This window comes from Emydura macquarii, unplaced genomic scaffold, assembly GCF_026122565.2.
Source record: "Emydura macquarii macquarii isolate MOO-44397 ecotype Brisbane River unplaced genomic scaffold, CSIRO-AGI_Emac_v2 contig_383, whole genome shotgun sequence".
NCBI classification, from domain to species: Eukaryota; Metazoa; Chordata; order Testudines; family Chelidae; genus Emydura; species Emydura macquarii.
The window spans coordinates 7890721-7915187 of NW_027130520.1; the positions used below are offsets into that span (position 1 = coordinate 7890721).

Consider the following 24467-nt stretch of genomic DNA (forward strand, 5'->3'; position numbering starts at 1 on the left):
ATAACTGTGTATACACACAGATGTATATTATTTCAGAACACAGCAAGGTGGGCACAATTTAGGTTCAGTAGGGAGTTGTAACTCACATGGGGTAACAGTAAGAAAAGGAGTCAGAGAAGCTGCTGCATCCCTTAGTTATTCATTTCCATACTCATTCTTTTGAGGGTTTTTTTTTTTTTTAAATAAACGTAAGTAGAGGAATTATTCTATGGAAAGTATAACATTTTTAGATGTTAAACAGACTCCACTGATACACATTTCAAAATTAATTTCCTAACAAAAGTAGTTTTTGTGAATTTTTTTTTCCAAGGATGCTTTTAGTGTTTATAAAAGGTATTTGATCATGACTTTAGAGAGCAAAGTCCCATCTAGAAGTAGCAAAACAAACAGTGGGAGCACCAGCTTTGTCCACCTTTCCCACATACCTCAATCTTCTCTTCTGGAGGGGACTAATAATGAAGGCAGTTCAATCTCTAAGCCCATCAAATGATCTTTGGTACCCAGCTGAGACTCCCAGTACAGATGGTAATAGTGCCAATTCCGGTGTGGAACTTGGCTACCTAGGAAGTCAATTAATCCTCCTCTGGATACAAACTATGTAAGTAGTAAAAGGCTCCCACTCTAGTTCACCCATCTTTCTATCCACCTCTGCTCAATTATCTGCATTACTTAGTTTCAAAGTTGATTGGATACAATTTTAGAAGTGTCCTGAATATTTTTCAGTCTCTAATTACTTCCGGAAGCTTCTTACTAAAGGCTTGTAATGCCACATAAGATATTTTAATTTTGCACTATTTTATAGAACAATTTATTTTTTACTCTTTGAGTACCTGAATGATGTAAGAGGTGGGCCTTCACTTTCCGTCAATCCTATCTCTGCCAGCAAGCTGCTTTTCAGCTGTGCTGCAAGATCATGAGCTGAAGGCCCTGGTTTTGAACTCTCAGATTCTTCTGTTGGCACATTTTGTTCCTCTCCTTCCTTCTTTTGCCGATTTTGCATGCTCATAACATTTTTTAAATTGGCTGCATAAGACATTTTGGTTGGAAGAACCTAAACAAGAAGATGTCATTTAATTACATTTCAAATGCAGACCATGAACCTTTTCAAATTAGACACCCTAAAGAAAACCAAGAAAAACTGAATATTGTCCTTCATGAACAGACTAATATACTTCTACCACAATTTTAGTGTGTAAAACTTCAGAGGACCTTTTGTATATAGTTTTCCTGTTAATTTTTTTGTATTAATACAGAAGTGGCACTTAATGTATGATGAACTTAGCTTGCCCAGAGACCATACAATGTGGAATTTTAAGCACTAAAGCACTTCAAGATGGCAGCAGTTCAGGCTCTGGGGGATCTAACTAAGACATTCTAGAGGTGGAGACTTTTTATTCCCTTTTTCTCTCTCAAATAATTGAAATGCTAATAAATCAAGACTAAATCCCAAAAAACTACTGTAGCCTTGAAAAAACAAATCAGAGCATGCATTTGATTATTAAAGATATGTTTGAAAAAACAGCAGCTTATTTTAAACACAGACAAAAGTATGTTCAAACAATATATTTTTTAAGTTTTCAAATTTTACTTGGCTATTTTAGACCCACCACCATTTTAAAAGATATCTTCATACTTTCCATGTGGTGAAGCATTCCCAGCAACTGTCTTATTTGTTTTAAAGGGATTACACTGTATTATTAATTTTCATAAGCATCATTCTTTGAAATAAAACAAAATTCCTGTAATTGTACCTCAAGGCAGTTTCTATCCATTGTCACTTCCATTAAGCACTTCCCACTGTTGGCAGAGGATGAATATAAACCCTGACTTGGACGGCCAAATAGATCTTCTTTTCTAGCATTTGGCTGAAAATTAATAGAAGCATACTGGGTAAATAATATACTTCAGTTAGAAATGAAAAACAAACTACAAGTAAGGGTCTTCAGGCATACAGTCTCTGGTGTCACCTGTAGTAGATGTGGCTGGTCTGCCAGAGGGATGGCTTCCGCCAGAGGAACTTCAAATGGATTGGGTGGAATACAACCAAGGAATGTCATGGAGTCTGACCGTCGGAAGAATGGATGGTTTTGGCCAGTCTCTGCTGGGAGGGAGTCATCATCCTTGTCATTAAGTGTAGTACCTAAATATCAGAAAAGTTTTTCCTCTTAAAAAAAACCTTAGGAAAGGTTATAAAAGAGTTACATTAAGGATGAAAAGTTAAGGATTTAAAAGCCAAGAAATGTCAAAGTTGAAATTGAATTCACTAGAGGATCACACACTTCATAGCTTATGTAGGCTGAACTGGCAGTTGGTGGGAGGGGCAAGAACACAGTCTCTCTATACCTAAACCTGTAGTAATTTTACAGGATACTGCCAGTAAACCTACATTTTATTAAGTCCTCTGAGCTGCTCCTCCTTTTCTCTGTGTTGTTCCCCTTGACAGTGCAACAGTGCAGAAGAACCTGAGCTGTAGCAATGTGACTTCAGAGTTAACTCAGCCAGTCACTCTTTCCCTGCTTCCAGTTACCCTAATCCTAACCTGCTGACCCATTTTGATCCTCTTTCCCACTGACAGTGCCCATTTGATGCTGCAGGCAGTACCACCAAATGACCACTGTTTAAGTGAATTCGAACAGTTTTGACTGGCCAAATATAAATGATCTTACCTGAGCCAGAAATAGTGTGGAGGAGCCACAGTACAAATCTTCAGTCTCACTTCTACTCAGCCAATGTAGCTCCTGATCTGAAGCAGCCTCTGCTCTTCCAGTCCTGAACCCCAGGTACTCTCAATTCTGTCAAAGCACCTCAGTTCTGACCTGCAGTTTCATTTGCTGACTCGTTTCAACCAATGGGATTGAAGTATGCAAATGAACTGGCCTAAGTTAATGAGAGTCTGGCTGAGTTACTTCTATGTCATAATGTTCCTCTGCAGCACAAAATGAGCACTGCATGGAAATCAAGCTTCTCCAATGTCCTGGTTTTCCAACTGTCATCAAAATCAATAGTGTTCTTCCCACTGATGCCTAGAATATTCCCTGATATTTCTTTGAATGCAACATATGTGGTTTTAAAAGTAACCATGTTACAAACAGATTCCATCTAGCTGAACGTAAGGCCCCACTTTACTGGCCAACAATCTTATATTTTTAGATCAACAACCTTAACTCTGTTCCCTTGCGTCTAAGGGCTTGCCCATATGAACAATTAGCTCATGACAAGTTGGGGTGTGAATATACCCCACAGTAGCCTGCCCTGAACTAACTGTATGAGTGGACCACCTGACAGTTTGTTAATGCATTTGTTAACCTACCCCAGTTTCAGAGGACCCGATCAAAGGGTATTAACAAAGTGTTAATGCACATCAGCAGGGTCCATGCAGATAGCTAGTCCACAGCAAGCTAGCGTGGAATAGATTCACACCCCAGCTTGCTGTGAACTAAATGTTCATGTAGACAAGCCCTAAGTATTACAACACATGCTTACCTGCATGATCACATACTATTCTTTTCTGCAATACCCACGCCCCACTTTATGTGCAGACTGGATGGAGCTCAGTGAATGAGACAGGAGCCTGAACAGCTGTACCTTATTTTTGACCCAATTCTATTTGAAGTTATCATGGTGTATGTCTGGAGTGAATGAGGCAAGGATACACTGTGCAGCATGGAGCATATGCAATGAATAAATTCAGAGTCAAACTCATTGAATGGAGAATATAAAAATCAATATTTAACAGCTACCTCACTGGTCACTAAATGAAGAAGGAGTTCTGAAGAAAACAGCATGCCACCATGTAACTGAAGTTGCCATATGTGCAAAAGGGAGAAAGTTGTATACACAAGTTAACTGACACTGCTTGGCTAGAGTGCTTTATTTTGCAACCTTAACATTCTTTTAACTGTTTTTTGTATGAGACTATCTGTAATTCAAGATGGGTGTAGTTTAAAGAATTGGAACTATCCCAATATCTTTGAAGGCAAAAGGAAAGGAACCATATCTTTATGCCCATCTTAGGCTTTGCACAGTGCCACACAGTATTAGCTCTCGAGTAGAATAAACACAATCTCAAACAGATCATGAATATTGCATGGAATAAAGCTCAAAGGATAGTATTAAAGGCTTCTTGACAACAAAGGAGCAAAGTAATAAAAGCTCATACCTTCAATACAAGAAGGCATGACCATGACGGTGTGATTCTTAAAAAAGTCTGCTTTGGCCTAACATTACTCCCACAAAAATCAATGCGAGTCAAATAAAGTCCCTTTATTTTAATGCTAGGAGAATTAGATGACTGCCAAGAACGTGTGAAAATCCTACCCTAAACGTCACACTGCCAGCTACAGAGAGGTGGAAACAGATTTCTTCCTCTCTTTAGGATGTGTTGATACCAATGATAAAATTAAAGCAATGGTCTGACTGGAAAGAACAAGGTCTTCAAGATGTCCAGCTCACTTCTGGCAATAAGACAACTGTGTCTAAGGTGTCTAATGTGAAACAAGTTGATGGTCTCAGTGCAATTCCTATATAGAGAGTATGCACATAATAGAAAGCACTAATACAAATGACACTTATGTTGGCAGTTTCAGAAGAGGTCAGTATCTGAACCTGTATGAAACTTTGTAAGGGTCACTCCAAAGTTAAGGATGAAAGTACCTAATGTTACAGCTGGGTAATTTTGCAAACCTTTGCTAAAGCCTTTAAATGACTAAACACATTGCTCTAGGCTTACAAACTTATATAAGCTTAATTCCTTGAAAGCATATTGAACAGGTGAATTCAAAAGCTTAAAGTAAACACACACTTTACAATTCCAAATAAATAACAGAAGTTAACATGCATATTATTTTTTTTTTAATGGGGTAAAAAAAAAAAAAAAAACCAATTCTGACAGACAATTTCTCCTTCCTAAATCTGCCAAAACTCAAATTATACACTGCATACTTTCCCTGGAAAAGTTGATAAGTATTAAAAGCAGTGCATTCTTCTGCATTCCCCAAAGTTTTCTGTACATATGTCAACTCCTGCAGTGGAAACAGAACTCTAAACTTGCTGAGGGCCATATTCCGATTTTGGCAAAGAAATGCTACTGATATCAGTGAGAGTTCAATTTACAGAAGAAGATTATACCCTCAAATTGTAATTTTTATAAAAACAAAAGCAAAAAAAGCATCTTGGACTTTCACCTGAGTATGTCTAGCAAGGCCCCTTTTAAATTCCATCTCTTGAAAGTCAGACACACAGATTGGGATCACCACGATGAAGCCTAGCACATCAAGCATCCTGATCTTTTTTAGAAATGGAATATAACTGAGGCACAAAAAAAGTGAAGCAACATCTCCAAAGGTTACACAAGTCAGTTTCGGGACTGGAAATATATCCCAGACCTCCTCACTCCCAGTCTGGAGTAATGTCAACTGAACCATGCAATATCTAATATTTATATAGCACCCCACGCTATCAGAGCACTGGTATTATAAATTGGATTCAGAACAACAAACCTGCATCTTCTCTCCTCACACTCATTCACTTGGGAAAATAATTCAGAACAATCACTTAGTTTATGGATTCTGTGCTCCTGCCCAATGATACTTTCCCAGTTTTACTAGCAACAGTTTGTACCAACTTGAAATCATGCAGTCCTAATCCAGTTCAAACTTTTGTTGCCACTGTGAAAACATTACTGTGCAGAAATATAGAAATAATTAAGTTGCAATCATCTTTCTCTACTGTGAGGGGGCATTAACTAGGAAGAAACACACAACTAGGAAACGGACACAGGGAGAAGATGGAGGAGGAAGGCTAAGAGAAGGAGAAGAAATTTTGTAAAATGATACTTGTAAGTGGGTTATTACTAAAAACAAAGAACTTTACTCCAAATGTTTGTGTGTTCCCTCCCACCATTTACATTGTATATTGGAGTAGCAAAATTCCCACCCAGAAAAAAAAAAGTGTAGTTAAAGCCCTAGTATGCCAAAGGGGAATAAACATGGAGGATGCTCCATATTGGTAAATGACAGAAATTTTCTCTCATACTAACTTTGATTTGTGTCGTCATCATTTTCGTGTTCTGAATCTTCGTTATCAAGACCCAGTTCCAAGAGCTCCCGAGTCCTTTAAGAAAGTAATCAGTCAGTCCTCTACAAGAAATTGGTTTGAAAATATAACACTAATACCATGCAATAAAAGCAACAGAATAATTAGTAAGAGTAGTTAATCTACTGTAAGTGTAGTTCTCTGAAGGTAGTGCCTTCTTAATGTCAGCCTAACTGGCCTCCACTGTGTTATACTGGGATTTGGTTCACAAAGTTTGAAAGTATTTTTTGACCACTTTCTGACAGCTCCCCCTCCTTCCACTGAGGCACACACTGCTTCTGATATATACCTAAACTGAGCTGTAGCTTCAAAAAGTCAATGTTTTGAGGGGGTTTTTTCCAACTGCTTCACATAAAGAGAAAAGGAATTAACACTTGAGTTACGCTACAAAAGAGGTGTACAGTGGATACTACTTTCAGAATTATGACAGATCAGACTTTTGGAGAAAGCTAAGCTCTATAAATCCTTTTTCAGGTACTAGAAAATTGCATCTCCAGGACAGAGTTAAAAAAACCATGTACTCAAAATGTACTCTTTTGGCATGTAATTTAAGTAGTAAGTCAATCAGTGGCATATAGTTAACCTAACCTTGTTAATCAATAGTAAGCAGTGCTTTCAATTAATTGCAGTTTACACCTGCAATTAACAGAAAACATAATTAACTGTGTTAATTTTTTAAAACCCATTAATCACAAACCTCTGGGCAGGAAGGGAGGCATCAGAAGTGGTAGCCCCAGCCCAGAGCCCCCAGCTCCAAGGCAGGGATGAAATATGGTGCCCCATACCCTGAGAGGGGCTGAAGTACGGAGCCCTATGCCCAACGCGGCTGAAGCCCCCCAAACTAAGTGGCGGTGAAGCCCTGAGTATGGGGAGGGAGGAGGTGTCCACGATTATTATTTTTTTTAAGTCTAAATAGGGTCACCAGCAGAAAAAAAGTGAGAGAACAGGGGCCTGGTGAGGTCAGCCTCCCTGCAACAGCTTCTCCTCCCTGGCCATATGCCAAGTCCCAGAAGTAAAATCCACCCCTCCTTTGCAAACAAGGGCTCACTAACCTGTTTTCCATCTACATTTCCAGAACAATAGACTCAGAAGGCTTAGATTCTGTCCAATCAGAATTTTCTAGTGGAAACTGTTACGTTAGAACCCTTTTGACCAGCTGTAGTTTCAACCATTGCAAAGTTAGGTATAATGTATGATTGTGAAGACATGGACATATTGTGTAATGGTGCTATTCATGTGCATATAAATAGGTAAAATCCATATCTAATGTGTATCACAATCAGACAGTGGTAGTAGTAATTCTACATTTCTACGTTCAGCTTTCATGATAAAGAGATTGCACTACAGTACTTGTTTGTATTCTGTGTGGTAATAGAAATCAATGTATTTGAAAATATAGAAAACATCCAAAATATTTTTAAAAGGTATTCTATTATTATTTAATAGTGCAATTAATTTCTTTAATTTAGAAATTCATCACGATTAATTTTTTTAATCACTTGACAGGTCTAATAGTTATCCCACCAATAACTTTCCAAATAGAAAACTTCAGTCTGCAGTATGCCAAGGAAGTGGATCTAAAATGTGGGAAATGTTATAGCTTTTACCCTCTTCTTTAAATTTTAGGGAGAGAATTCAGAGCTCATTAAATGTACTGGATGAGAAACTTGAAAGAAGTGGAGATTGAAGTAGTCTACCCACAGGAAGGATAATGCAGGAGCACAGAAATAGTATGTTTCCCTCAAATGTCCTGCAGATGTACCTCAATCTTATCTAAAAGCAACTATCTCTAGGCTTGACAAGATAGTTCAATCTCCGTACCCATTTGTCCTCTGCCTCTAAACAGAGGCTACCAAAACTTTCAATTAGTGTCAATTTTGATGGTGGTTTACGTGGTATGAACTGTCCTTTGGAAACTAGATAGAGATCAATAAAAACACAGGCTACTGAACTCCCATCTGATGGTAATCACTGACTAAGGCTAGATTTGAATCAATGATATACAACTGAAAGGTTCTATATATTAGCAAACTGGAAGAGCAACGATACAGTGCCACTATACTAATGTAGTATTTACTCTCTCATATAATGGAAAAATCTCTCATGTTCTAGGTTTTTACAGCGTATTGGTAAACAGACACCCATGAAGAGTGGTGTGAGTACTTCAAAGCTAAAATGCAACACATCAATGCAGAACTAAGCTCCATGTTTCAAGGAAATGTTCCAATTCCTAGACAAGTTATGATATGGAGTTACAGATACAGATTTATGGCAACAAGCCAAACTTAGGCATTCAGCAGTGGCTGACCAAGGCTTGAACCACAGCTCCCCAGTCCAAAATTAACCTGGGTAAAATCTTGAATGTGTTGTGCTGAACGATCATGACAATTTAGCAACAAACATACAATCTAACAATGACGACTATTTTGATGTTGCATTGGAGAATCTCTTGACTAAATACAATAAATAACAAATACAATAAAAACAAAAGAGCAGTAAAAAAAATCCCTAAAATATTCATATCACAAAAACATCCCAAACAGTTAATGAACATTGCAGATAAAAAGAAAAAACTAAAAATGATAAAGTCCAATAATGAGAACTAAGGACAGATTTATGTTGTGTTCCCATATATCTAGCAATCATAAGCAAGTGTTAGCACCACAAAACTCAAAGGGGAAATGGAATTGATGGATGAAGGCTGTCAATCAATATATGCTCCCGCTAAGATGATTAATTGCTCCTCTCAAAATGGGAGATTTCTAAAAAATCTGAAGGGTTTGAAAGCCAACTAACTCCTTATTCTACACTAGCGGCCACATTGCCCAAGTAGTGAGAGATCAATGGAAAACACATACCTTTGGAAAGTATTTAACTATTATCAAAGGCCAACATTTCTAAATAATTACTACGCTTCTGTCAAGCAATGAGACTGAACAGCTATTAAAGAAAGCCATACAGGCACCTGGGAGGCAGAGATCTCTAATTTAATTATATTTCATACCATAAACAGTTAGTCATATGCTTATATTGGCTGGGTTTTTTTGGCTCCAGTTCCTGCAAACCATTTTGTATCAATACCCTGTACTGTGTGGTGCTTCCCTGATGTGCCTTATGTCTGTGGAGCCTTAAGTGCCTACACAAAATGGAACTAACTGCTGTGCAAATTGTGTCAGTGTCACATGAACCTATCGAATGCCACAAACCATTCTTAAAAGTTCAGGTAGTTTTGATTATTCAGCATTTCTTAGCACAATTAAAGCTAGCAGATAATTTAAGCAGCTTGCCAAAGTTCTACCTGACTGGGATATTATTTTTGAGAGTAAAATATTTTATCACCACCATCATGTTAAAGATGTGGAGTAGATTGCATGTCTCTGCGGGTAAATTTTCAAGCCAACTTTGTAAGAGTGCTTTAAAGATGCTTCAAGGTTTCATTAAATGACTACAAATGCATTTTATCACAGACAGCATGCCCAGTTTTAGACATAGTGCAGTGGTGGGCATGATGATTGCCAAACATTGCTACCACAAAAGAACAAAACATTTGAATTTTCAAGCTTACAGAGCACTAAATTTCTGCCACTCTGGTAAACATTTGTTTTTGCTGGAGTTGGCTTAAATACCTTTTCCGTTCCAGCTGAGGCGTGTCCAATGTTGTCTGTTGGTTCATTGCTTTAATCCAATAAATAAGGGCCTGAAAAACGTATGCTACATGCTTTAGTGAACAGACATCCAGAACAGGAAGAACATCTGAGTGCTCATCATTGTGAGAACGCATCAGAGAGAGAGCATAATTTAGGAAGTCTCCACGGGCTGACATCATTCCTTGACGGGCACTGAGCAAAGTAGCACGTCTGTTAGGGAAAAAAATTAATATATAAATGGTGTTTAGTATATGAATGTGTATTCTCCAATATCTGTAGTGAAATGATACTGCAATATTACCAGCATTAAAAAGTGAAGTACAATAATTAAAAAAACACAAGATGTTAAGTTTAATATGAATATATAGCCAAATGATTACATTTGAGACTCTTGAATTTAAGAAAGGTTATGAATTTTAGGCTTATGACAGAAATCAGTCCAGTTATCAGCAACGAAAGCATTTCATTTACCAAAATATATATACATATTGAAGATATTAATAGTAATGATTAAGGAAGCCTCATGTTACAGTACAAAAATAGTTACAATTCTATGCCTCAAGTCCAGGTTTCCAAAACATCAGTCAGTAAAGAGGTTAAAACTGCAAAATGAACAAATGCATATAATTGAAACATGATATAAAATTTCACACCTTCTACCCTCAAGTGTTCTTAAACTAGCCTCCTCACGTGCTGTCATCCTCTCCCTTCTTGTTGAGTTCTGGGAAGCATGGAGGGGATGGTTTGGATGTCCAGGGTCCCCAGCGGATGCTAGTGCAGAACCATAACGCAGTTGAGCTTCAGTGGAGTCCATGATGCTAACCATCCAATTCCAAGTGGGAATAAGCTTTTCCTCTACATAATTCTGAACAAAGATGAGACCTAATGAGTTAATGGCATCACAAGCAAAACCAGAAAGGAAGGCAATTAAAGTATGAGATTCTGCCATGACATTTTTAGGTTCACTCAGATTTACTGTAAATACTTAAATCTCTCTGCTACTTGCTATCTCTCTCCACTAGGACTTCAAGGCCATACAGTACCATCCTGGAGCAAGTTATGAAAGCCATCAGAAAGATCCACTCTGCTATTGCCTGCTGCCATAATCACTACTCTAAGGGAGCATGTGTTGCATGGTGAGTGGTATATTATTCACCACCTTGTTATCTCAAGGTAATCTTCCCCAAACACTCTGACCTCAATCACAGAGATCCCCTTCTTGTGTCATTTGATACCGATCATACACAACCCACCTTCCAAATGCAAATTTTTCAGGGAGTTCCATCCAAACTCTGATATTTCTGATGTTTTCTAAGAACCATCTTCCGCCTCTAATCTTCCTCTCTCATGTTGACTCCACAATCTTTATCTTCAACACTCCTTTACCATTTTGTACTTGAGTCCTTGACTCTATCCTACAGCTCTGTGCTATCATTTTCTAACCCTTCAATCTGTTCTTGACCTCACCCTACGTAATGTCGCATTTCCTTACTCATTGCCTCCCTCTCTGCAGACATCAGTCATGTTTTTGTATCTGTTATGCTAATGGGACCTTCCCTTTGACCCATTTGTATATCCAACTAACAGTCCAACTCAGAAGCTTTTCAAGTCTGTTCTATATACTCACCTACCTGACTACATCAGTTCTATATCATTTGAATGGCCCACCACCACTTCAAACTCAATATAGTCAACCGTAAACTTCTGGGAACAACTTCATCATCCCATGGAGGTTCACCATATTAGTGCAATATTCAACTTATCTCTGGAAACACATCTTGAAGAACAATGGTTGAGGTAAATAACCATTTTCTTCAAGTGCTTGCTCATGTCCATTCCCAATTAGGTGACTTAACAGCAGCACTCCTGGAGGTGGGCAGGAGCTCATGGACGTGATGCTTGTAGCATTGCTCTGCCAAAGCCAGCAGCGTCCCGAGCTTGCTGTCTTATGGCATCGTGGGAAGCGAAGGTATGTACTGGTGACCAGGTAGCAGCTCTACAGATGTTCCGAACTGGGACATGTGCCTGGAAGACCGCTGAGCATGCCTAAAGGCCCTGGTTGAGTGGCCGTTAAGGATGCTGGAGGCGCGACCCCTGCCAAACTTGAATACAGGCCGTGATCCATGTCAAGATTCGCTGCGATGACACCGGAAGTACTTTCATCTGCTCGACAATCATAACGAAAAGCTGCGTGGAACGCTGGAAGGGTAGAGCTCTCCTAACATTGAGGGTGTGCTGACATCTCTCCTCACTAGAGTTGTGAGGCTTTGGACAGAAGACAGTCAGGAAGATGTCTTGGTTGAGATGGAAGTGTGAAATCATCTTCTGGGGAAAAGGCCAGATGTGGGTGCAGTTGAAACTTGTCTTTATAGAAGATAGTATAGGGAGGTTCCAAGGTCAATGCACTAATCTTTGAGACTCGCCTCACTGATGTAAAGGACACCAGGAAAGTGACCTTCCTGGACAGGCACATGAAGGAACACGAAGCCAGGGGCTCAAATGGAGGCCCAGTGAGCCTGGAGAGGACCAGATTCAGATCCCATTGGGGAGTCGGGTCCCGTATCAGTGGGAAGAGTCTTTCCAGGCCCTTGAGGAATCTGGCCATCATCTTGTGCAAGAAGATTGTTTTACCATCAACAGGAAGGTGAAAGGCTGATATGGCTGCCATATGCACCTTAATAGATGAGAAGGCCAACCCTTCCTGCTTCAAATGGAGCAGGCAGTCAAGATCATTTGGACCAGGGTCTCCATTGGGGAGGTACCACGATCAGTTGCCCAGCAGGTAAAGCATCTCCACTTGGCCCAGTAAGAGGTTCTGATGGATGATTTTCTACTCTCTAATAGAATCCGTTGGACTTGGGCCAAGCAGGGTTGCTCTTCCTGGCTCAGCCATGGAACATACATGCTGTCAGATGCAGAAAGGCCAGGTCTGGAAGAATTAGGTGACCCTGATCCTGGGACAGGAGATCCGGCTGTGACAGAAGTATCCACAGGCAGGTCACCGATAGTTCAAGCACCTTCCCAAACCAATGTTGTCGGGGCTACCAGGATGACCCGTGCTCTGTTCCTTTTCACCTTTATAAGGACCTTGTGGATCAGTGGTATTGGTGGGAAGGCTACATGAGACTCCCTGACCAAGGCAGGAGAAAGGCACTGGTCAGTGAGCTGTTGCTGAGCCCCTGCCAAGAGCAGAACTGATTGCATTCCCTGGTCTCTCTGGTGGCGAAGAAATCCACTCAGGGATTGCCCCACCTTTGGAAGATGTGACCGGCCACCTCCAGGTGTAGGACTACTCATAGTGAGAGCAAAAGGATCTGCTGAGGCGATCCACTAAAGTGTTGCTGACTCCAGGAGATGCACCGCCTCAAGGTGGATGTTGTGATTCAAAATGAAGTCCCATAAACATATGGCCTCCTGACACAGGTCTGTGGACTGGGCCCCGCCGTGCCTGTTGATATAGCACACTGAGGCCGCGTTGTCCATGAGAACCTGCACTACCTTGTTTGAGAGTTGTGGCAGGAACACCACACAGGCCGGACGGATCATCCTGAGCTCCCTGACATTGATATGCAATGCTAGTTCCTTTGCAGTCTAGATGCCCTGAGTCTCGAGAGGGCCAAGATGAGCGCCCCATCCTAGCTCCCAGGCATCTGAGACTAGTGACGTCGGTTGTGGGACCTCGAAAGGTATTCTTGTGAGCACTTGTTGCGGTCTTCTCCACCATGTCAACGAGATAAGTATCCATGGAGGGACCCTAAGTACTCTGTTCAGGTAATGCCTGGCTGGGGAATACACTGACGCCAGCCACATTTGGAGGAGCCTGAGGTGCAGTCTGGTGTGTTGCACCACATAAGTGCAGGCCATCATGTGACCCAGCAGGCTGAGGTATACCCTTGCCATGGGAAGAGGGTGGGCTGAAATTCAGGCTATAAGCTTTGACACTGCTAGGAACCTTTCCTCTGGTAGGAGTGCCCAGACCCGAGTGAAATCCTGAATTACCCCAATAAGTTCTATCTTTTGAACTGAGACTAGTGTTGATTTCTGCTCATTTATCAGTAGGCCTTGCGATTGGCAGGTCGTTTGGAAGATCGCAATGCTGCCCTGGACTTGTGACTTCGACCTGCCCTTGATGACCCAATCGTCCAGGTAAGGACAGATCTGAACTCCTCTGCGTCGGAGGTGGGCTGCAACTACCGCCATGCATTTGGTAAACGCGCACGCAGTTGTAGGCTTGCGGTAGAGTAAATCTTGCACCCGAAGAAGTCCAACTTTTTTGCTTCCTTATGTTTTGACGTGGAGCTCACTTGACCCTGCCTGTCCTTCTCGTTGGCAGCTATGACTACCAGCAATCCCAGGGATTGGTGGGTGTAAAGGTATTCAAACCTCTTAGCTGGCATATATTATTTCCTTTCCACCCTTTTTGACATGCGGGGCAAGGAGGCCAGAGTTTGCTACAGCACCTTGGCGAGTTACACCACCTCTTCGTGCATGGGAAGGGCCACCCTGGATGGGGCTGCTGATGCCAGGATCCCAAAGAGCTCATCTGCAGACTCATTCAGTTCCTCTATTTTAAGGCCCAGGTTGGACACTACTCTTTTTAACAGATCCTGATGGGATCTGAAATCATCCAGTGGAGCCGCTGTGGAGGATTCCACTACCATCTCATCTGGTGACAATGAGGAAGAGGCTGGTAGCTGTGGTGAATTAGAATCCTCTTCCCTGGCCAGGTTAGCTCCTATCAGGCTTGAGGTGGGCTGTCCCATCTGCCGGACCATGTCTTCTCCTTCCGTGGTCAAGGAGCTGCTGTCTGAAGACCAGGGTGGTGCTGACTCCAAAATTCCCTCGGCACTGTAGGGAGCGTGTTGGCGTTCCGGGACCAGCCCTTGTCCTTAGGCTTTTTTATAAGGACTAGAAGAGCGGGGTCAAGGTTCCTGGGACCCATGCCAGGAGTCCGGAGACTGGCAGCATTCCGGGGTCTGGTACCATTGCTCTGCCGACCTGTGCCAGGCATGCAGAGACCAACGGTGGGAGTCCGACCTCTTGCTGCGCTACTGCGGTGAGCAAGGCTTCATGTCTGGGGACTGTCTACGCATTGGTGAGTGGGAGATGGGGACTGTCGTGCTGGTTTGCCACTTGATAGACTGCCTCCTGGTGTCGGTGCCGAATCCCGGTGCGGAGGTCTGTCCTTCCTAGGCGTTGGCGGTATGGGCATCATGAGAAGGTCTTTCATCAGCTGAAAGGCCTTCAGAGCCTATGGAACTGCCAGGTGACCTGGCCCATTACCACTACCCAGAGTTGGTGATGAGCCTGGTACAGGGCTCGAAACCAGCAACGGCAACGGGCCCATCGGGGGTTGTGGGGATTGGTGGCCTGACAAGGGTCTCGCCTGATCTCCCACACTCTTCTTCTTTCCAACCAGTGAGGCCCCAGATCAGCACACGTCTTTTTAGACCCCTTCTTCAGCACCAGAGATGGCGATCGGTGCTGGGAAGAAGATGGTGAAGGAGGAGCACTTTGTGCCAAGGCTGTGGTGCTCGGCGCCAAGTCCGAGTGACCAGGCTCCGACACGGGTTGAGTGCCAACTCCACTAGAATGGCCTTCAGCCGAACGTAACAGTCCTTTTCAGTCCATGAGCAAAAGCTTTTACAAATTTTACACCTCTCACGAATATGAGTCTTCCCCAGGCACTTCAGGCAGCTTTGATGTGGGTCGCTCTTTGGCATTGGCTTCCTACACGAAGCACAGGGTTTAAAACCCAGGGAACAGGGCATGCCCCGATCCTGGGTCCCTATCTACAATAAGCTCTACAAGTAACAAAAAACTATCAACCAACCATGTACACTTATAAACAAAGAAACCACTAGGTTTGAAAGACTTGCGGGAGTGAGAGACATTCCAGCACTGTCACTGGTGGTAAGAAGGAACTGAGAAGGAGGGGGAGGCTGGCAGCACCTCTATGAGGGCACATACGTGCACTGCTGCAGGGGGCGCTAGAGCTGGCCCTACAAGTACCACTAGGGAAAAAAATTTCCAGCACCCCAGTGCACATGGTGCGCGCGCACACACACACACACAATTGGGAACGAAGCAAGCACTCGAAGAAGTATTGTTCCTCCTCCGCAACTAAGTCAGTCAGCTTTCTCCTCTCCTGTCCCACTACTGAAACTTCTTTCCATACTCTAAGCATCTTTTGCCTCAATTTCTGAAAAACACTCATCTCTGTAATCCCCATATCCCACCACACTACATATGGCCTACAGAAGATGGCATAGCTAAAAATCAACTTACTCGTCAGCTCCTGATATAGTGTCACTCCTCTCTGTGACTTTTTCTCACCTTTTGTATCCAGTTCAAGTTCCTCATCTTCATCTCCAAATTATTGCTCCCTATTCCCATTGCCTATGTTCCTCAAGCCTTCCTCCTGGAAGTCCTATGTCTATTTTCCAAGCATTCTTTAAGTCATCTTCCATGATGCCTCTTAGACTTTGAACTCCCTTTCTCCCCATGTGCCAGCTGTCAGCCTTCTACCCTTTCAATTCCTTCCTTACAAATTGCTTCTTCAATAAGCACCACCAGAAATTCGATGTGCAATACTCTAGGGCCTATATTACACTTGCAACAGAGAGACCTGAGGTGTAGAACACTGAATGGATCTCTCAGGGTGAAGACCTGAGTGGATAGCTGAGGGAGAAGGAGTTGGTCTTGAAGAGATGTTTCCTGAATGGGGCTAGGGAGGCCTAAAGCGTGGGACATTATGGGGAGCTCTCATACAGGACTCCTGACCTGGGGGCCATGTAAGAGTCAGAGACTGGACTAGATAGTGGGGTCCCTGGAGCAGGGGCTCAAGGAACTGGGAACATAATACAGTACTGCTATTGACTCTTGAATTGGTGACCGGGAGGTGATTTCCTTGAAGAGAGGAGTGGGGGGGAAAAAACATTGCTCCTGTATATATTTACTGTGAGTTTGTTGAGAATGATTTTACTGCAAGGTTTTTTGGGTGGAGGGAATTACTGCACTAGTGTATATAAATAAATTATGTCCAGAGCTGAGTTTTGGATCAGACATGAAGAGGCTGTTCCTTACACGAGCAAACAGAAGGTGAAACTGAAGTAGATATACCTGTCATACTGCTGCCTTGTTACAAGGCATAATACATTATTTCAAAGCACTCAAGCATGGACAGAAGGTGCTATAAAAATGCTAAGTAGCAATACTGCAAAGTTTGTGGGCGCAATTTCAACTAACGTCTGAAAACTTTACCCTAAATGCTTGTAACAGAGAGATTAGATTACTCTGTGTGTGTGAAATACGGATAATTCAATGTGATAAAAACATTTAAAGTTCTACAGCAATTAACTAGAAACCAGCATTAACGTCTAGAATGTTCTACCATACCTGCAAGTTTACTGCATCCTGATAAGTCAGTTTCACTGCAGCTGGGATCTGGGAGTACACCAGATGATTGTATTTGGGAATCAACCCCATCAAATCAGATATCTGTCGAATCACAATACTGTATGCCCTCGCTAAGCTGCTTGCAGATGTTAAATAGCTGCTTGCATTGCTAGCTTCTAGAGCTGCTGCTGCTGCTGCAGCACTTGTGCTGATGGTGCCACTTCGACGTAAGTTTGACGGATCAATATAAATCAAACCTGCTGAACTTGCTAAAGATAAAAGAAAGTATGACACCATTAATGATTTTATACATCCTTTACTAATTCTTGTGTTTGACAACAGAAAAAGTTATTAAAATAAACTAAACTTTTAAGTGATTTAACATGGATAATGTACCTGTACTGGCCCTGCAGCTCTAACTAGTAAAACATCATAATCTTCTTGGAGTAGGAGTAGATACTGTATTCTACTCATTTCTTAACTAAAGCTTAAACAGGCAAAGCACTTTAAGACTGCACATATTCTTCTTAAACTAATGCAAAAAGATAATGTGGTAAAAAATTGTACTAACACTTAATCCTAACTCAACAGCAAAAACAAGGAACAAAACCATTTATAAACTATGAACATGCATTCACTTTGAAACTTGCCTGCTGGGGCTGATGTACTTGATGGAGCTGTACTAGTAGTTCTCTGATTCTGGGTGTTACGTACAGCCCACTGCATTGAACGGGGAGCTTGGGCAGCACCATTGGCATGAGAGCTATTTGTAGTTCGCTCCAGAGGCTCATCAAGCATGAAGGTCTCTTGCTCTATGTCATCACTCTGGCTACTACTACTGTCTGAATCACTGGAGTCATTTGACTGAGAGTCATCCTCAGAAAAAAATGCTGGAACACTGCTAGCACCTATGTAGGAAAGGAGTGTTTGTGAATCACTGCTTATAAGTGAATTACAATAATCAGACTATTGTACATGTATAGTAAGTGTTTGAAAACTTACTGAAAAACAACTCAATTTATAACATTCAATTACCATATTTACGAAACATCCAGAAACTCATTTTTACAAATTGTCCATAAAATACGAGTGCTAACTTTCCATGAAAGTTTTATGGAAAGGCAATCACATTAGTTTTACTTCTTATGTTTTGAAAGATGAAGTTAAATGATTAAGAAACATATTAATTATAACCACAGTCCTTTCCATTAACAGGTAATAGAGCAGAAAGTGAGAGTTTGATGTTCAGACAACTCTGATATAGAAGGGTCCTGCTCCAAAACAAGAAGGCAGAAATGTTGCTCTCAAAAATACTTTAAATTATACACTAAGGGTATGTATAGCAAAGTCGCTGCTGTCAGATCAACCTTTCTGGATCAATTGAGCGGTCAATGAAGACCTGCTCAATTGATCCAGAAGTTGACGCTGTAAAACCACCCCTCAAACGGCGTAGTGCTGCGTCGACGGGAACACAGTTCCCGTTGGCGCAATACAGTGAAGACGCTGCACAGAAGGGCAGCACAGCAGTCGATGGGAGTTATGCAAGCTACTCTGTGTAGCTTGCGTAACTCCCGTCAACTGCCGCCAAATCTCCAGGTAAGTGTAGACCAAGGCTAAGGGTATATCTACACTGACGGCAACAAAGTCACTGCCGTCAGATCGACCTATCTGGATTGATTGAGTGGTCAGTGAAGACCCACTCAATCGATCCAGAAGCTGACGCTGGTAAACCACCCCCTCAAGTGGCATAGTCCAGTGGAGACGTCGCGCAGAAGGGAAGCACAGCAGTCAATGGGAGTTACACAAGCTACTCTGCATAGCTTGCATAACTCCAGTCAATTGCCGCCAAATCGCCAGGTAAGTGTACACTAGGGCTGTTATTTAAAAGCAGTGTTCAAGTTACATAGGGAAAAGAAAATTAAAACATTTTAAGATGATTTTTAAAACACTCCCATATATTTTCACATTAATGCTAATAGAGGCTGCATGGCAACAAAACATAGGAAGAAAGCCATACTACAAGAGCCCATTTCCCCTAAGAGGGCTTCATGCTGCCTTCTGACTATAGTCAAGCGCAAGACATTAGGTGAGAAAAACAGAGAAGAATAAGCTTCAAAAGGAAGATTACAAAAAGAAAAGTCTCATTTAAGTGCTGAGGGTCTCCTCCCTACAAGTTTGGGGTATAAATAACTATTTCCCCACATTTCTCCTGCATTTATTCCCTGCCTTTTACTGCCTTTAGAGAGGCAGCATGTGACCCTACAAAGATTACTTGTCAGTCTCTAGTACAGAAAGTCTCTCCCACCCTGTATTTAATCAGTTAGATACCTTCCTTTATCACGTATGCCTAAATCTTGGCATCCAAGTTTAAACAGCAGCTAAATGAAGAACGATGTGAGAGAGGATGAAATGGTATACCTGCTTCTGACCCAGCAGTAGCAGCAGTGACAACACTTCTACGCCCACTAGCATTGTCCTGGTTGCTGTGGTTACTCTCACTGTCACTTTCTGTTTCAGCTGCAGCTAGTAAATCCAGCTCCATGTCACTGCCTATAAAAATAAAAACACAATATTAACGTCTAATGCTTAAAGGAAAATAATGTAATATTAAAGGAATTTGTGTAGTCCTGTTTATGTACACGTCATGCTTAAGAAAGCACTAAGCATCTTAACACCATCTCACTTCTACACTTTTATTTCTTCTAAGTTCTGAGAATTAAGAACTCACTATTAAGCACTCAAAGCTACAACATTCTACATTTAAAGTGGCACACTCAGCTTTAACTCCACTCCCTGTGCAAATGTATTACATAATCTTTAATTACAGAACCACAGTCTGTTTCAAGAAATAAAATATACAGATAAACTGACTATCTTGGGGGCATCTGAAGCCTTCAGGTAATCAAAGTTTGATAACATAACTCAGCTTCTAGTCACATTTCAGTTTTGGACAATCCCAAATCTGGATAATCAGAATTACCTACAAATAAAAGGGTTCAAAAGGAAAAGCCAGGGCAATCCTACCTTTAGAAACACAGAAAATGCCATATTTCATCAGACCTGTGGTCCATCTAGACTGGTATACTGTCTCTGACAATGGTTGGTACCAGACAATTCAGACAAAAGTGCAAGAATTCCCATAATAGACAATTATGGAAAAATTTCAGGAGGGGTAGCCGCGTTAGTCTGTTTTTAGCAAAACAGAGAGAGAGTCCTGTGGCACATTAAAGACTAACAAATGTATTTGGGCATAAGCTTTCATGGGCATCCAACAAAGTGGGTTTCTGCCCATAAAAGCTTATGCCCAAATAAATTTGTTAGTCTTTAATATGCCACAGGACTCTTGCAATTATGGAATAGTTTGCCATAGAAAGAAATCTTTCCTAACCTAACACCATTTGTGGTTGTCTTAAGACCTCAAACATAAAGTGTTATATCCCTCCTATTTTTCCATATGATATAAATCTCTGTTAACAGTTCAAATTTTTCTTTCCTACCTGTATTATTTTGCATTTGGCAATACTGTATTTTGTTTGCCATTATGCCATTCATTTGCCTTGCTTTGTTATGTGTCTCTAAAAGTCCCGTCTTCTGTTGTCTTGACTAACCCACACAATTGTGTGATCTAAAATTTTTGCCATCTCCCTGGTTCACTCCACTTTTTACATCAGTAATAATTGTACTGAACAAAACACCAGTCCTTTTATGAATCTTTGGGGCACCCCAACCAATCTTTTCTTATGTTTAAAGCTGACTATTTTTCCTCTTTTTTTTTAAATCTATGCCATTTTCTAACCAATTACTCTTGTGAGGGATTTTATTCAAATGCTTTTTAAAACTTTGAATACATTATACACATCAGTTCTCCTTTTACTGCTATTTTGCTGACATGTTAAAAACAACTGTAGTACATTGGAGAGGCATGATTTTCCTTTGCAAAAGTCCTTTTCACATCTTGTTCATCTAAGCATTCTATAACTCTCTATAATGGCTGTTTCATCCAGTTTATCTAATATTGAAGTAAATCTCACTGCTCTGTAATTCCCATGACCTTCCACAGCATCCTTGTAAAAAACAGGTACAGCATTTACTATTATCTAGTATAGCAACAGATTTTAATGTGAAACGGAATACCTTTATCATAGGCCAAGAGCAACTAATTTGCCTTGTTACCAGTACTCAGGAGGCAGAAGTAATTATAACATCCTGGGACTCTATTGCTAAGAACATTTACTATGAATGTGCTTTTTTATTCTGTCAGTGGAATAATCCATTTTGATGGCTAAGTCCACCTTAACAATTTTAAAATTGTAATAACTTTTATTCCCCTCTTTTTCTGAAAGTATATATTATTTAGTTGAAATGTAGTTAATTAAAAGTTGTAATTTTTGTTTAAGTTTGTTTCTCTTTAAAATAAAAGTTAGTTAGCGTGACTAAAAAAAATTGGTATATGTGTAATAATAAAATAAAAAAGTGGCAACTCTCAGTCTCCCTAATAACAAAAAAAGTAAAGCAAAACTTCATTGCAACAAATTTTACAATCCAAATGGCCAAAGAACACAAATCAAACTAACCCCAAGGCTAAAAAAGTCCACCCCAAAAGCAAAAACAAAACAAAATGTAAAAAACCCCACAAAAACAGTCATGCTTGCAACAACAAACGGGTAATTAACAATCACACCAAAATGCAAAAGCAGCATAACACAGCAAAACCCATAAATCTGTATAAAATAAATCTCTATACAAATAAAATAAAAACATAAAAACTTTAGGTTCATTCTGCAAACATCCAAAAGCATCAAATTTGCAATCGACAAAGCCCAGCTCCACTCTCGTATTCAGTCCACCTGGCCAGTGGACTAGCTCGAGCAACTCAAAGGCTGGTAATTATATGCCACCTGCAAAACTCGTGGGTGTGCGCAATTGCTTTTTAAAATTTCTGTAGTCACAATAAACACAGCGTATTGCCTTGACCCCCTAAATAAAATCCTACTGTTTATTTCATTTGTAAGTGTAACATTATGAGCAATTCAATCATTTCACTCTTAAGTTCCTTCAGAACTCTTGGATAAACATCATCAAGACCTATAGTAATTTGTTACTCTAATTGTCAATTTGTTCCAGCATGTCAAAATCTCAATCCCTTTTAGTGCCCCATTTATTAGCTGAAAAGAGAAACTATGAAGTCTGTATTACTCGAAATTCTCTGGTGAAGACCAATGCAAAGAAGCAGTTAGTTTCTTTGCAATACCTTAGCCTCCTTAATCACTCCCTTTATTCCTTGGTAGATCAGCAAACTCATCTATTCTTTCATAGGCTTCCTGGCTCAGATGTACTTAAATTTTAATTTGTTACTTACTTTAGCTGCTGTTAATGCTCCAGCAATAATACAGCATATTCATATCTACATTATGCTTTTTTAGACATATATAAAAATAACGTGTCTCTTTTTCCTGTGGAGGGGATTTTTTAAATGGTTTGTCCAGAGCCTTGTCTTTTAAATGGGTGGTGAAGGGAGGATGAGAAAGGAGAGATGCTCCTTTTGCATTATAGAATAAAATTGTTAATAAAAGGAACAGTATATGAATGAAAAATGTATACCATCTTCATCATGCTCATCATGCTGTCCTTCTGCTTCAGCATTTTCTTCACCATGTTCTTCTTGTTCATCATGGTGGTCTTCTTCTCCAGCTACCCCCTCAACCACTTCAACCTGAAACATGCGTTTTATTTTTAACTGTATCATGTCTGTTTATTTTAGTTCTGTTCAAGTACAAACTGTCTTGCTTTTTCCAGAATTTCGCTCTGGAAATCATACTGCAAAGTGACAATTCCGTTTCCTGTAGCAATACCAGTATAAAATGAGCATACAATTCTGGTATAGATGAGGAGGAAGACCCTTTTTTTTTTTTTTGCTCTGGTTTGTGTGGCAGCTCATATGATAGTCCATAAATTAAGTGCTATGGAACAGACAAGACACCCAAAAATAAAATTGCCTTGGACATCAGAATATAATATTGAAAGGAAAATTTTAGCCAAGAACACCAGGATTAACTAATCCTTTCTGAATTTATGGATTTTTTTTTTAATCATCCACCTAGAAAACTAAAAGGGATCTTATCCAAAGGGAAGACATCTCTTGGTGGACCTATGTTCTAAAAGCTACCATATGTTAACAGATTCTGTTACAACACAATATCATCAACAAACTTGAAACATGAAGTGTATAAAAGACCGAATGTTATTTAACAGTGTTCCGAAACACGTTCTAGTTTTGTAAAATTCAAGATTTTAAGAACATGTCTAAACACCATTCAGTCCAATCCCATTTCCATAGCAAGATTAAACCATGTTGTAATCATATCAGGCACTACTGTATCATAACTCAGACCTTCAACATACACTGGAAAAAAGTATATGAGACCTTACTTGCTGCATTCCTGGAGGTCACTGCAGTCTGAACACTGTATGTGCTCAAGTCCTGAATTCTGGCTCAGAGGTGAGTGCTACTGATTATGCACTGATGTTTAAACAGCAAAATGCACATTATGTATCAAACTGAGAAAAATTAAGAAAATAACCTCTTCTACATCTGCTGATACAATATCATCTTGCTCTTCATCTCTGCCACGAACTGGCTGTGACTGGCTGATCCGTCTCTGCTGAGGATTCCTTATAATGTAAGAGGACTGAGACTGACTGGAACTACAACAAAATAAAAATGTAAGTAAATTACTGCAACAGAAAAATTTACAGTATAAATATTTTAAACAAAAAAGTAATCATTTACTTCCCTTCTCACAACAGAACTAATCTAAAATCTAGTGGAAGTGTGAGAAGGAAGAACAAAAGGACTTCCTCCTTAGATTTACTACCAAATTAGGAAGACCAGCTTTCTTCTTTCCTTTCCTCCAGATGAGAAAAACACTTTCAAATTAGACTAAAATTGACAAGTTGTACTGTCACTTACTCAGCACATGTTCATCTTTCACCACAAAACCAAACAAGAAGAATTAATCAGTGTCTTCATGTGTGTGAGAGAGGATGACAGCACTGGTCAGTGAAGAAAGGAAAGTACCATGGGCACTATCAAGTTGTTGCCTTTACCCAATACTGTGGGACATCAGCATTTTTTCTATTCATCTTCTGGCTAATTACTTGATCTAATGTCTCACTGTGACAGAGCTTCAATATCACTACCTCTTACTGCACTTGGGCTGGAATCAGACTGTCTTCCACTCTCTGTGTTTCCAATATGGTCAGATTTGCTTTCATGCTCATTGGGGGTCTCCAGCAGCAGCTGCATTTCTCTAGACTCAACCAAACACC

At 40.5% G+C, this 24467-nt stretch overlaps 1 protein-coding gene across 5 annotated transcripts in view; it reads right to left on the bottom strand.

The window, feature by feature from the left end:
* UBR5 (ubiquitin protein ligase E3 component n-recognin 5) overlaps positions 1-24467 on the bottom strand; it is a 156442-nt gene that overhangs the window by 30346 nt on the left and 101629 nt on the right. For 3 of the 5 annotated variants that reach the window (XM_067537338.1, XM_067537337.1, XM_067537336.1), the window contains 11 exons: positions 23720-23843; positions 22740-22851; positions 19557-19688; positions 17789-18046; positions 17139-17407; positions 10394-10605; positions 9720-9950; positions 6038-6111; positions 1968-2140; positions 1752-1865; positions 831-1051 (listed from right to left, as the gene is read on the bottom strand). In XM_067537338.1, coding sequence (XP_067393439.1) covers positions 831-1051; positions 1752-1865; positions 1968-2140; positions 6038-6111; positions 9720-9950; positions 10394-10605; positions 17139-17407; positions 17789-18046; positions 19557-19688; positions 22740-22851; positions 23720-23843 — 1920 coding nt within the window. Of the gene's footprint in view, positions 1-830; positions 1052-1751; positions 1887-1967; positions 2141-6037; positions 6112-9719; positions 9951-10393; positions 10606-17138; positions 17408-17788; positions 18047-19556; positions 19689-22739; positions 22852-23719; positions 23844-24467 lie in introns of all 5 variants that reach the window. The other 2 variants (XM_067537335.1, XM_067537333.1) reach the window with 1 other exon arrangement.